At 35.5% G+C, this 13,530-nt stretch overlaps 1 protein-coding gene across 4 annotated transcripts in view; it reads right to left on the bottom strand.

The window, feature by feature from the left end:
- ARMC3 (armadillo repeat containing 3) overlaps nt 1-13,530 on the bottom strand; it is a 129,875-nt gene that overhangs the window by 96,184 nt on the left and 20,161 nt on the right. For all 4 annotated transcript variants that reach the window (XM_074192987.1, XM_074192989.1, XM_074192990.1 and 1 more), the window contains 3 exons: nt 6,141-6,266; nt 3,558-3,626; nt 2,797-2,972 (listed from right to left, as the gene is read on the bottom strand). In XM_074192987.1, the coding sequence (XP_074049088.1) occupies nt 2,797-2,972; nt 3,558-3,626; nt 6,141-6,266 (371 nt within the window). The remainder of the gene's footprint in view (nt 1-2,796; nt 2,973-3,557; nt 3,627-6,140; nt 6,267-13,530) is intronic.

Here is a 13,530-nt window from a genome sequence, read left to right as displayed (position 1 = left end):
TTTTAATTTGCAGCATTTGAAGAGGTGTAAACAGCCCTTGATCTGTTTCTTTTTCTACTTGGTTCCTTCAATCTCTCTTTTAGTCAAATACTCATCAATATTTATAATTCATAGATCCATAGCTTGGAATGAGAGTAGCCTCAGAGGTAGCCTTAAGATGTCCAAGGTTTTCATGGGGGGGGGGGGGGCTATCTTTCAAGGTGTCTCTGTATATACCCTATACAGTATATACATTTTCCTCTACTGAACTTTGTTTAACTAGTTAACTATTATTTCTTCCCACCCCCCTCCTTTAACTGAATTTATCTAAATTGTTAATTTGAGGGAACTTTTTGTGCTCTTTTTTCCTAGGAGCAAATTTTGTGGCCCTTATCCAAGTTACCAGAATTGCTAATTATGGTTGTATGGTAAGAGAGCTGTCCAACTAAATTTGCCAGGAAAAGGATAATAAATATGGTAACATTTCTTAAGATGATAAAAGAGATAAAAATTATAACTTTTTTCATCTTTGATCATTAATCACTCTTCTCCTATTATGCCTTTGTTCTCTTTTTATCACTAAATAATGGTACTCTCGCTTTGCCTATGATAGCTCAATCTTTCATTCTATCATAGAAATTTATTTTAAAACTGGTCCTCTTGATTAAATAATTCTACATGAGAATCCAAGGTAATCCTTACATATTGGCTACTGATGAATGGACATGAGCGGGAGGTAATTCCAGATTCAGGGACTGGTATAAAGGCCAAAAGCCTAAAAGTCAGCAAGCAATGTTCCATAGAACTATATTGTAAAATATAGAGAATAAATTATAAAGATTAAACATAGATTGCTGGTATACTTAAACCTTCTAATCAGTTTGAGAAACATATTAAAGTGTTGCATAGTAAGAAATTCATCGAAATTGTTGATATAACTTTTACATAGTCAGTTGAACCATTTCTGGAGGAAAACAGTGGAGGAATTGCCAGAACAAGGTATAGCTTTCAAATCCTTTTGAATACTTCATCCAAAGGGACCCAGATCTTTCTGTTCTCCAGAAAGAGGTACCTAGGTGTTCTAAGGATCCATGGCTGACAAATAAACATTCTAGTCTCTAGATAATGGAGAATTATCATTATTAATAAAATTATTATTCTCTCCTAGCCCTGAATCAACTCTTGATTTTTGTGTGGGCCCTCCCCTTCATGGAAGAATGAAGTTCTAACAAAGTAACTTAGACCTTAAGCTTTAGTCAAGAAGCTGGTGAAAGAAGAGGAGAAGGACCGATATCAGAAGGGACCATCCAGAGGGTTAGCAGGTTTCTGTCTGGAAGCACTGCTGTGTCTCCATTACAGATTTCAAGGAATAGGCAAGTCATTCAATTAGCATTATAAGACACAAAGAAAAGCAGAAAACAAAAACAACAAAAAGCCCAGCCCCTGCTCCCAGGGAAATCACTGTATGCTAGGGAAGACAACAGGCAAGCAGGTATGTGTAATGGATCAGAGGAAAATTTAGTGATGAAGGAGGCTGGGAAGATGACTTGAAGAAAATCAGGGAAGCTGAGGCAGAAATAAGGAGGGAGCGGGTTCCAGGTGTGGAGAAGTACCTTTTAAAATGTATAGAATTTAGGGACTAGGAAGGAGGCCAGTATTAGAAGTGTATGTGGACAGAGAGAGGAAGGGGTAAGCAAAATGGAAAGACAAAAGGAGCTAGACTGGAGTCAACAATAAATATAACTCAGAAATTGGCAAATGCTACAAATATGATTTATAGTTTTACTGATTATTACTAGATAATAAAGATATAAGGGTGTGATATGGTCAGATATTCATTTTAGGAACAATAAGTTCACAGCTGAGTATAAGATAGCTAGGAGTGGGGAGACCAACCAGCAAGACTATCATGATAGCTTAAGCATGAGGTAATGAGGGTCTGTACCAGGGAGGTGGCAGTGTCAGAAGAACAAAAGAGGTGTTTTATAAGACGATTCAAAGGAAGCATCACCAGCACAACCTATTGGATTTGGAGAGATAAGAGAGAGAGAGAGTGATGAGTCCAGGATGATACTGAGATTTCAAGTCTGGAAGACTGGGAGGATGGTATCAGGGTTAAAATTTTGGACATGTTGAGTTTATTGAGTTTAAGGTGTCTACAAGAGGTGCAGTGAGGTAGTTGGAGATGAATGACTTAGAACTGGCTAAGTGGATCTGAGAATCATCTGCATAGAGATCATATGGAAACTCCAGGAGTCAGAGATCAAGTGAAAAATATTGGTTTGCTTCATCTTGACTTCACCTTGGCTCTAGGAGCAGAATTCACATGCCATTTGTTCACTTCACAAGCAGGTTTCTGGACTGTACATATCCTGATCAAATATTTTACGCAGTGAGTAAGCTACTGCTCTCAGGCTATGATATTCGAGTCCATGTATTACTGGTCATTTATCCACCAGTTCAACATGCAGACCCTAAATCAGTTAGTTGAAGGAGCAGAGAATTGTAAACCTGGAAGGCTTTTCTCATTTTATAGAGCTCTAGATTTCTAGATCCAGAAAAGATAACAAAAGCAAATAGCTTAATTTACCCTACTATTCTTTAAATTATGAGGATATTCTAAAAAGAAACCTAAACTGGAAGTATAATTACTTATGAAGCATATATGCAAAGAAGTCTCTGAAATAAAACACTATTAATTTGTTTTGATAAATGATAGACTAGGAATAGAATTCTTGAATGTGTACTATTTTAAGTTTTTTAAAACATTCTTATAATTACTTTTTTAAAATAAAATTTATTTGAAAAGCATATTACCTGTACCAGGTTGTAAATACATTCAATTGAGTTCTTCTTAACATCAGGGTCTGGGCTCCCAAGTAGTCTGATGAGTGGTTCCAGGCCACCATCCTCAAATATTTGCACTTTACTGGTATATTCCACAGACATATTTGCAAGACAAAGGCTAGCAAATTCATGGGTCACTACTTCTTCTGTACATCAAAAGCAAATAATGAAATTATGGTACATGCTCATTGGTTCAACCACTAAAGATAGTCAAAAAAGGCAAATATCCATAAATCTTCAGTTTATTGAAAATTCACTGCTATGTCAGATCATGCCTTACACTACTGACACAATATGGAATGAGTGCTTTCATCTTTTTTGCTGTTGCTTAACTATAGGAAAAACAGATTCCTCTTCATTAATGAAATTTAGGAGACAAAATTGTCACTTATCCCCTAAACATTATGTCTAAATTAAAAAAAAAAAGATATAACAATGTATAGCATGGAAACAATGTAAAGATTATCAGACTGCCTTCTGTGGGGGGTGGGGTGGGGGAGGGAAGCGAGGGTAGGGGGAAAAATGACAAAATTCAAAACCTTAAAAAAAGATAGGTAGAAACTACTACTGTGTATAATTGGAAAACAAATATTTATTAAAATAAAAAATAAAAATAGATTTATTTGAGTAAATTTGAACTTTCATTTGAAGTTTTTGTTATCAATTTTTCATAATTGTTTTTCCCACTGGGTGGCAACAGTTTCATTTTTTATAATACCAAACAAAGTTACCTTCTGGTGCCAGCTGAGCAATAACTGAATTCAGAATATCTAATTCCCTTAATGTTTTTTTAACATCATCTACAAAGAAAAAATAAAAATTATTCTTGTTATTAAAAAGAAATAAACAGCAAAGCATAAAGAGAATGTCAAATACTATTGACAGAGGCTAACATTTTGTTATAAATCATTTTACATAAAAATAAATTGACTTAGAAATTGCTAAGTTTTATTCCATGCCTAAATTATTCTTTAACATCACGTACATCCTAAACCTGGGCAAGATCATGATATGAAAAAATAAGAAGAAAAGGAAATCTACATATGTAAATATTCAGTTTGTAAAGAAGAAACCATTGCATAATATTCATAGGTATTTTGCTTTAACTTCTATGTTTCTTAACAAAATTGCACTTGATCCCTTAATGGATTAAAAAATAAGTATTATTTTGAGAAAAATATAATTTAAGGAGATGATCACTAACTATACTTCTGCCAGTGACAGATAATACAGAATATTAAATGTGAAAAGGAAAATATGGAGCAAGAAGCACCAAAGATGGCTTCCTGAGAGTACTTGTGGGTTGGCAAAAGTCTAAGATGGAGGATAAGATAATGCCTGAACTAAAAATAAATCTGATTTTCTGAGAGGGGTAGTGCAATTGTAGGATAAACTTTAAGATATGGATTTTATATAGGTTTATTCTTAGCTTGGGGTGGCCAGGAGGGGCAGTGGATAATGGACTGGACCTAAGTTCAAATTCTACTTCAGACACTTTCTAGCAGATGCTTACTAGCTGTGTGACCCTGCAAGGCACTTCATCCTATTTTCTTAGTTTCTTTATCTCTAAAATGAACTAAAGAAGGAAATGGCAAACCACTTAAGTTCCTTTGACAACTGCCTCTCCCCCTGAAAAAGGGAATCACAAAGAGTTGGACATCACTGAGATTGGACTTAGCTTGAATTTCTGGGTGAAGAATTAATGGGAAGGGAGATGTCCCGTACGGTTTTGGAGAGGTGTCAGAGGGTGATTTTTATGTTTAATCCAGTCAGACATGAGAATGTAGCACATGATTGCCACTGATAATTTGTTTTCCAATTACAAGTTGTTTAAATATGTATGCTGATGTAATTTTAGGGTTTAAGAGGGGATTAATTTTTGCTCTGCAGGAAACTAATGAATAATGGACAAAAAAGCATCATTCTCTGTACATACATAGATGCCACAGACTGTGACTGAAGGGACTATGGCCATCAGCATATCAGAAATGGACTTTACCTAAAGACTTGGAAATTCCTGGTTAGAAGGGAATCCCAGTTTTCCTGGACAGCAGACCTTCTCAGAGTCCACTTAGAAGGGATATGATTGATAATGCTATTTCTGTGACAATTTATCAAGGAAGTCTCATGTCTATACATAGTTAGGGGTTTTTAGAGGTCACTTATTTTTAGAATAAGATAACTGCTAATACAGGTTGTGATTTTGCCAAGGAACCTCATAGAATAAGAACTCTGCTGAATTCCTTAACCATTTCCATGAACCCTCTCACTCTGGAGGAAGGAATAGGTAGCTGGGGAATATATGCTCTGGGTTCTCCATTCTGACCAGATCATGATCTAAAGTCAACACATATGTTCTCTAAAATTTCAAAAGCTTGAACTAATTATAAAAAGGAATGCTATGTTGTATCCTTTGATCATGTTTGTTGCTTAGTAGTTTCAGTCGTCTGACTCTTTCATGAGCCCATTTGGGGTTTTTCCCCTTGGCATAGATACTGGAGAGGTTTGCCATTTCCTTCCTCATGTCATTTTACAGCTTTGGAAACGAACAGGAGAAGAGATGAATAGGCTGAAGTGACTTGCCCAGAGTCACAAAGCTGGCAAATGTCTGAAGTCAAATTTGAACTCAGGAGGAGGGTTTCACCAGGTTCAGAATTCTAAGCACTATAGTGCCGCCTCGTGGACCAATCACATTAATAATGACCCTCTAAATTTTTGCTTTGAATTGGTATGTTTACAAAGTGAACATTTAGCATTTAGTAGAGTAAGTAGAAAGCCAGCCTCAAATCCAGGAAGACTTGGGTGGGTGCAAGAAATAGTCTGAACCTGAGTGACCCTGGTTAAGTCTTAAGCCTCTCAGGTTTCAGAGCAATTCACCAAAAACATAACATCCAGAGAAGAGTTTGACCCGCATTGCTGGGGAAATCAGATCTCAAGTCTTATCCTTATGCTATAAACAGCCATCGCTAAATCCCTATGAAAAGGGAAAACATACTAAAAATATCAACATTATTTATTTGACCCTTAGTTTGTAGGTTGCTTTGTTTTATTTTGTTTTGTTTTTTCTTATGGGTGAATGGCCCTCAAGAGAAAAACAAAGGAGAGGCAAAGAGTATACAAAGCAGTATAATTAGAGATTGTGATTTTTCTTCAACTCAGGAAATTAGAAATTAGGCTTCTCCTCTTCCTTTCCTATTTATCCTAGCTGTAACTACATATATAGTGATGATTCTGATATCATGTAAAATTTAAAAGACTTTTAAAATGAGAATGCATTGCCTAGAATTTAATAGAGTTGAAAAATAGATCCTTACTATTAGAAGCCAGAATTCCAAATACCATGGTGGCATTTCTTCTTACAATTTTGTCTTCATGTGTAAGCAGTTTAGTTAAAGGCTCCACAGCTCCAAGTTCAAGAAGAGTTATCTTATTTTCTTCACCTAACATGGATATAATCATATTATGTTTATGAATTGCTATGTTATGAATTCTAGTATTAATATTTTATCTTGTCTTTATTTTTGTTTTACACCTCTTTCCTCTGCTCCATTTCAAATGTCAACATCAATTTAATGTTTTCTCCTCTTATTCTTCCTCTCTTTTACTCTTCCCATTTTTCTGGGTCTATCATTTGTTTTCGTATATATTTCAACATATTCTATAAACTTTTGATACTACTAGCAATGAAAAGGATGGAGACATGACAACACAGCTCATCAAACAGGCATCCTTTTCTCTTTAAAGGGAAGCTAAATAATAATTACCATGCAGGTTGTCCTACATGGAAGGCAGTGTGATATTATTATAAGAAAAACACTGTCTTCAAAGTTAATGACTTCTAGAGTTCATATGTTGACACTGACTCACTTTAGGATCTTAGAAAAGAAAGTCACTGAAACTACTCTTCATCTGAAAAAACAGGAATAAGACATTTCATAAGCTTTTTGGAGAACTAAAGCAATTTACAGATATGGAAGCACATCAAAAGTATTCAATGCTATGCAAAATAATAAGGGTTTTTTGGCAGCATCTTTTATAGATAGCAAATCCTAGTAAGGAGGTTATGGAATAAATAATAAAAATTTTAATATTAGAAAATTATAATATGATTAATTTCTATCCCATGCTATCCTGAGAGAACCTACTCACTGTAATATCTAAATTGCATATCTATTCCATTTAGTTTATATAGTAAATTTTGGAAAAATTTAAAAGATAAATATTAATTTAAAATTCCCTCATTTTTACTTATTTCCTCCTCCCCCTGTTATTCTTTCCCCTATTTTCCATCCCCAATCCACTTCATTCTCAATCACTCAGGACATTGAAGGAGTTAATATACAGATGATCTAGAGTACTTTCTTAGCCTCTCTCTCTCTCCCACACACCATCTCTAAATTTACTGTTGTGGGCAGCATCATATCCTGACCTCTTCCTTTTAGCCACCTACTTCCTAAACAAAAGAAATAAGACAAAATGACATCTTTTTTCCCTAACTCTATTCAATTCTTAGTAACTAAAAAGGAAATGGAAGGATAGTTTTTTTCTTTTTTTTCCTATTCTAGTCCTTTTCTTCACTTAGCTAAACACAGGGTTACTATTTATATTATTATTTGTATTATTACTCTCCAGAAATGTAGTTAATGGTTCAGAAAGGACTATGGGGTTCCATAACTTTGTTCTTATACTAAGTAGAGGGTTCAGAGGGAAATATTTCTAGAGTTCTACCCAAGCATCAATAGGATTATGTGAGAATTTCTTCACTTCTCACCCTCTCCTAAAAGGTTTTGCTAATTATAGTATCTCTATGACTTCCATCAATTTCATCAAGAGTCTGGCAGTTTGTACTACTACTACTACTACTACTACTACTACTACTACTACTACTATTATTATTATTATTATTATTATTATTATTATTATTATTACTATTATTTTATTTTATTTTAGGGTTTTTTTTTTCAGGGCAATGGGGTTGGGGTAGCTTACCCATGGTCACACAGCTGGGTGATTGTTGGGTGTCTGGGGCCAGGTTTGGGCTTGGGTGCTTCTGATTCTGGGGCTGGTGCTCTATCCACTGTGCCATCTAGTTGCCTCTATTATTATTTTTTAAAATTTAAATTTAAATTTTTCCCTCTTTACTTTATTACTCTTGAGGGTCTATATTTTTTTTGGGGGGTATTATGTTTACTCTTAAACAAGAATATTTTAGTAATGTATAAAAACATCATTTGTACAAAAATAAAATAAGTATAATTTTTTAAAAAGTCTGGAAATTTGAAATGGAGACTAGAGCTCCATTGTTTCTTTGATCTTAGCTGTTCACAAGTAAAAGTGGGATTTTACTGACCAGAGAGACCCAAGTATAAAGGTAGTTCAGATGATCACAAATGGTTAGCCTTTCTCCAGAATTCCCTTAGTTGCTAAAATGTAATTGAAATGGTTACTAAGGTCTTTCATTTGAAAAGAAAAGAATTTTTAAATGAAAAAAATCATAGAAATACATTTAAAATAATTTTAGATGATTTAGATTATTGTATAAACATTTTTGTATGAAAGCTAAATTTATATAACACATTAAACTATAAGTTCAAAACCAGTATTTAAAAGCCCAGAGCATAGGAATAGAAACTGCTGGAGGGTTAAGAGTAAATGTAGCCAAGAAGGAAAGACTTGTCATCAGAGTTGGATATTCAATCCCTTCAGTGGTAGTCATGGCAGACAGCAGGAAAAAAAAAAGATAAAATCACCCTCAATTCTATGTGACTGTCTATAAAGATCATAATGGAGATGGAAAGGGAAAAGAGAGTTTAGACAGATTTTATACAGATTTTAGATAATTTGTAAACATCAAGTTAATTGCTGATACTCTAAAAATCAGTAGTCTCCAAACTGTTTTGATCACATAACCCCATTAGAAAAAAAATCGAGAATATGCCCTCTACATAACATACATACAGGTATGTAAATTAAATTGAACTAACATGATATAATGATTTTGGTTATTAAAGTTACACAAAATTTTTTTTTAAAAGGATGAGTTAAAGATGAAATAATTGCTTAAATTAAAATCAGTAAGAAGCTCCTGGAGATTCCTGATTAGGTGAATGATATAATTAAGTCTTTAACTAAGGACTATTAATTTGTCAACTGTGTGGGAGATGGATAGGACTGAGGAAAGACTTGATAGAAGGGAGAACATTAGGGGACTATAATAATATTTCAGGGATAAATGGAACAAAAAAGATGGTTATGAGGAGAAATGACCAAGAATCAGCAAGACTTTGGTTGTGTAGCCTGATGAGGCTGAACAGAGTCAATCTATGTGATTAGAAAGAAAGTGGAAGATGAGGAACTTGGGGAGTGTTGGATGGTAATAATAGTGGAGTTGCATTGGAGCATGATTGACTATTAGGAGGGTGAGATGCAACCTATCTTCTTAGATTTGTTGTTGGTTAAGTCATGTCAGACTTTTCATGATCCTATGGACCATACGTAGCATGCCAGGACATTCTATCCTCCACTACTTCCCAAATCCTTTCCAGTTCACCTTCATTGCTTTGATGACACTATCTTTCCTCTACTGTCCCTTTTTCCTTTTGCCCTCAATCTTTCCCAAGATCAGGGTCTTTTAAGTTTTTTAATCTTCAGTTTCTATATCTGGCTTTCCAGTGAATAGCCTGAAATAAAATTTTTAAGTGTTGAAAAATTTATCTCCTCTATATCAATGGACTCTCAAAAGTCTTCTCCAGCACCACAGTTTGGAAATTTATAGTCCAACTCTCACAGTCATATGGTTGATTCTTTTCCTTCGTTATTGAAAAAGATCAAAATGAGATCACTATGTTTGAGATATATTTTAGTGTTTCCAGCTGTGGCTGATCAGACCAATATGAGCTCAGAATGCTCTATCACAGGTTGGGCACAAAAAGTCCATGTGAACAACTGGGGTGGGTACTCTAAACTTATGTATGTCACGTTTCCTTTGAGCTGCTTCACTTCTGACTTTTTCATAGAGCACAGCCCCCTTGCTGATGAGAATATGCCATGCTGGGTGGTGCAGTATTTCCCATGCTGTTCAATCAATTCTAAAGCTCTTCAATGAGACCTTCAGGGTGTCCCAATATTGCTTCTCCTGACCAACCTTGTGAGCACTTGCTATGTGTGAGTTCTCAAAAAAAGTTGGGTTTTTTTGGCAAGCAAACATCTGGCATTCTAATGATATGTCCAGGCCATCATAATTGCACTCTCTGTATATAAACTAAGATGAATGTTTATAGAGATGGATGATGGAGGTGGCATCCTTGAATTCTTGGGGAATACCTCTTCATGCCATATAACCTGTAAAAATATTTTAAAATGTTGGAATACTAGGCAGTTTTCCTTGAGAAAGGTCTGATATTTTCTCCTGTCAGATGATCTTCAGAATCTTCCTAAGACAATATAAATGGAAGCAATTCAGTTTCCTGACATGGCACTGGTAGACTGTCCAGGTTTCACAGACATACAGCAATGAGGTCCGTAAAATAGCTCTGCAGACCTTCACTTTGGTGGTCATTCTAATATATCTTCTCTCCTACACTTTCTTCTGGAGTCTCCCAAATATTGAGCTAACTTTGGCAATGTGTGTGTCAACCTCGTTGTCAGTGGGTACCTCCTTGGAAAAGACACTGCCAAGGGAATTGAACTTGTCCATAATAATAAAAAGAAAACTTCTCCATTTGCTGTAATGATGATTCCACATATGGATGGTGTGATGTTGGCTGATGGAGCCCCTGGGTTTTCTTGGTCTTAAACATTAGACACACAAGCAGTAGATACATACTTTGTTACATCTCAGCTTCAGAGGCTGCAATGAGGGCACAATCATCTGCAAACTGAAGATCTTGTGCCAACACTCCCTCCACTTTCACATTGAAGAATTTGCCATCAGTGCAGTAGCTGACCTTGAGGGAATGATCATCCTCAGTGAAAGTGTTTGATAACGTGGTTGAAAACATCATGCTAAAAGGCATGGAAGCAAGGACACACACCCTTGTTTCATTACACTGGTGACTGGGAAATTGCCCACTATCCAGAATCTGGGCATGAACGCCATCATGAAATTGACATGTAATACTGATGAACTTCTCCAGACAACCAAATTTTGACATAATTTTCCATGACCTTTCATAACTAATGGTAACAAAGGCCTTTGTCAGATCTGCAAATGTTTTATACAGACTTCTATTCTGTTCCTGGCATTTTTCCTGGAGTTGCTGGGCAGCAAACACCATATCCCTTGTTCCTCTACCCTTTCTGAAGTCACGCTGGCTCTCAGGGATATTACCAGCTTCCAGGTAAAAGATCAGCCTATTGAGTACAACTGAGAAAAATCTTACCAGCAATGACTAAAAGAGAAATATCCCCTGTGAATGTTCCTTCAAATTTATAGAGATGGATGATGGAGGTGGCATCCTTGAATTCTTGGGGGATACCTCTTCATGCCATATAACCTGTAAAATTTCAGTCAGGTTTTGGATGAGTAATGAAATCCCCCCCCACCCCACCTCGTAGATCTCAATTGTAATAGAATCAGCACCAGGTGCTTTTTTTTCACTTGAAAGGAGCCTAATGGCATTCAAATCTTTTCTTCAGTTGAAACTTCAGCTAGGGATTGATTGACTTCAATTTGAGGTAAACAGTCAATGGCTTTTGCATTGATTGATGAGGGCCTGTTGAAAACACTATTGAAATGTTCAGCTCATCTCTCTAGTATCATGTCCCTATCATTAATCAATGTGGATCCATCAGCACTAAGTAGTTGAGATGCACTAAATGTCTTTGGCCCATAAAAAACCTTCAGGCATCAAAAAAGCATTTTAGTTTGTTACTATCTCCATAAAATTGAATTTCATCTGCCTTCTTACTGAACCAAGAATCCTCTATCTCTATAAGCTTTGTTTGCATTTTACTTTTCATGGAATTCAATACTGCCTTCTTAGAAATGAATGAACTATACTGCTGGTAAACCCTGTGGAACTCTTGTTTTTCATTTAGCAGCTTCTGTGTTTCCCCATCATTTTCTTCAAACCAGTCTTGGTAATGTGAGTTCTGGCTCAGATGAGCAAATACAGTGCTATTCACCAGATCTCTGAAAGCTGCCCATTCTTTTCTTGCTTCACTGTTGCCAACTGTGTGTTGGCTCAATTTTCCCTCCAAGTTAACAACAAACTTTTCCCAAACTTTTTTTTTTCAGAGAGAAACTCTAATCTCTTGACAATTATTCTACTATTCATTTTGCCTTGTGGCTACTGCTTTGGTTGAATGTGAATATTTAGCTTGGAGAGGATGAGTCTGTGATCATTCCATCATTCTGCACTACACATTGCCTTTGTTGCTCTCTCATTCAGTTTCTCTCTTCTTATAATCACAGTCTATTAGATGCCAACTTTTGTGTCGAGGGTGCATCCAGGAAGTTTTAGTGCATTTAGATAAATGAAAGACAGTTTGTGATGAGGTCATGAGATATGCAAGTCTTCAGTAGTAGGTGACCATTGCTATTGCTGTTTCTAACTCCATTCCTCCATTCCTGCCATATCTGATAATCTGAGCCTACTCTAGCAAGTCACCCAGAAATATATTTACTACTCGAAAAGTCATACTTTTGTCAGCAACATGATGTCTGCTTGTTAGTATGCTGTCCAGATTTGCCACAGCTTTCCTTCCAAGCAACAGACCTTTTAAAAATTTCATGGTTGTGGCAGATGCTTGCAGTGATTGTTTGAACCTAATAATATGAAATTTGATATTGCTCCTACCTTCTTCTACATCTGTTTATCAGGAAGTGATGAGACTAGTTGCCATAATCTTAAGTTTTTTGTAAGATTTGAATCAATTTTTACACTGTCCTCTTTCATTCTCTTAAAAAGCTTCTTAATTCTTCTTCACTTTCTGTCATCAAAGTGATTATTTGCATACCTTAGATTGTTGATATTTCTCCCAACAACTTTAATAATAGCTTTTGATTCAGCTTGGCATTTTTCATGATGTACTCTGCATATAAGGTAAATAATTAAGATTACAATATACAGTTTTGTCATACTCCTTTCCCAATCTCAAACCAATTATTTGTTCCAAGTTTGGTGATAACTATTACTTCTTGCCCTGCATACTGGGTTCCTTAGGAGGAAGATCTGGTACAAGATCTGGTAATCCCAATATTTTGAAGACTTGCTACATTTTGCTGTGATTCACATAGTCAAAGGATTTAATATAATCAATGAAGTATAAGTAGTTTTTTTCTGGCATTTCCTTGCTTTCTCAATAATCCAGCCAGTGTTGACAATTTGGTCTCTAGTTCCTCTGCCTCTTCAAAAACCAGACTGCTCTTCTGCTCATTCCCTAGCTAGTAAAATTTTAAGCATAGCCTTGCTGGCATGTAAAATGAGCACAATTGTTCAGTAATTTCAGCATTCTTTGATATTGCCCTTATTTAGGACTGGATTGTAAAATGCTATTTTCCAAGCCACTGTTTTACTTTTCCAAATTTGCTGCTATATTGGGTGCATCATCATTTTGAGGATTTTATATAAATCAACTGAAATCCATCAGTTTTATTGTTGGCAATGTTTCTTAAAGCTCAAATGACTAATTTTTCATAATATTCCACACCATCATAGTAATTGGTGATGTTAAGATCATTTTTATTTAATTCTGTATATT

Source organism: Macrotis lagotis, chromosome 7 (genome assembly GCF_037893015.1).
Source record: "Macrotis lagotis isolate mMagLag1 chromosome 7, bilby.v1.9.chrom.fasta, whole genome shotgun sequence".
NCBI classification, from domain to species: domain Eukaryota; kingdom Metazoa; phylum Chordata; class Mammalia; order Peramelemorphia; family Peramelidae; genus Macrotis; species Macrotis lagotis.
This window is presented reverse-complemented; position numbering and strand designations above follow the sequence as displayed.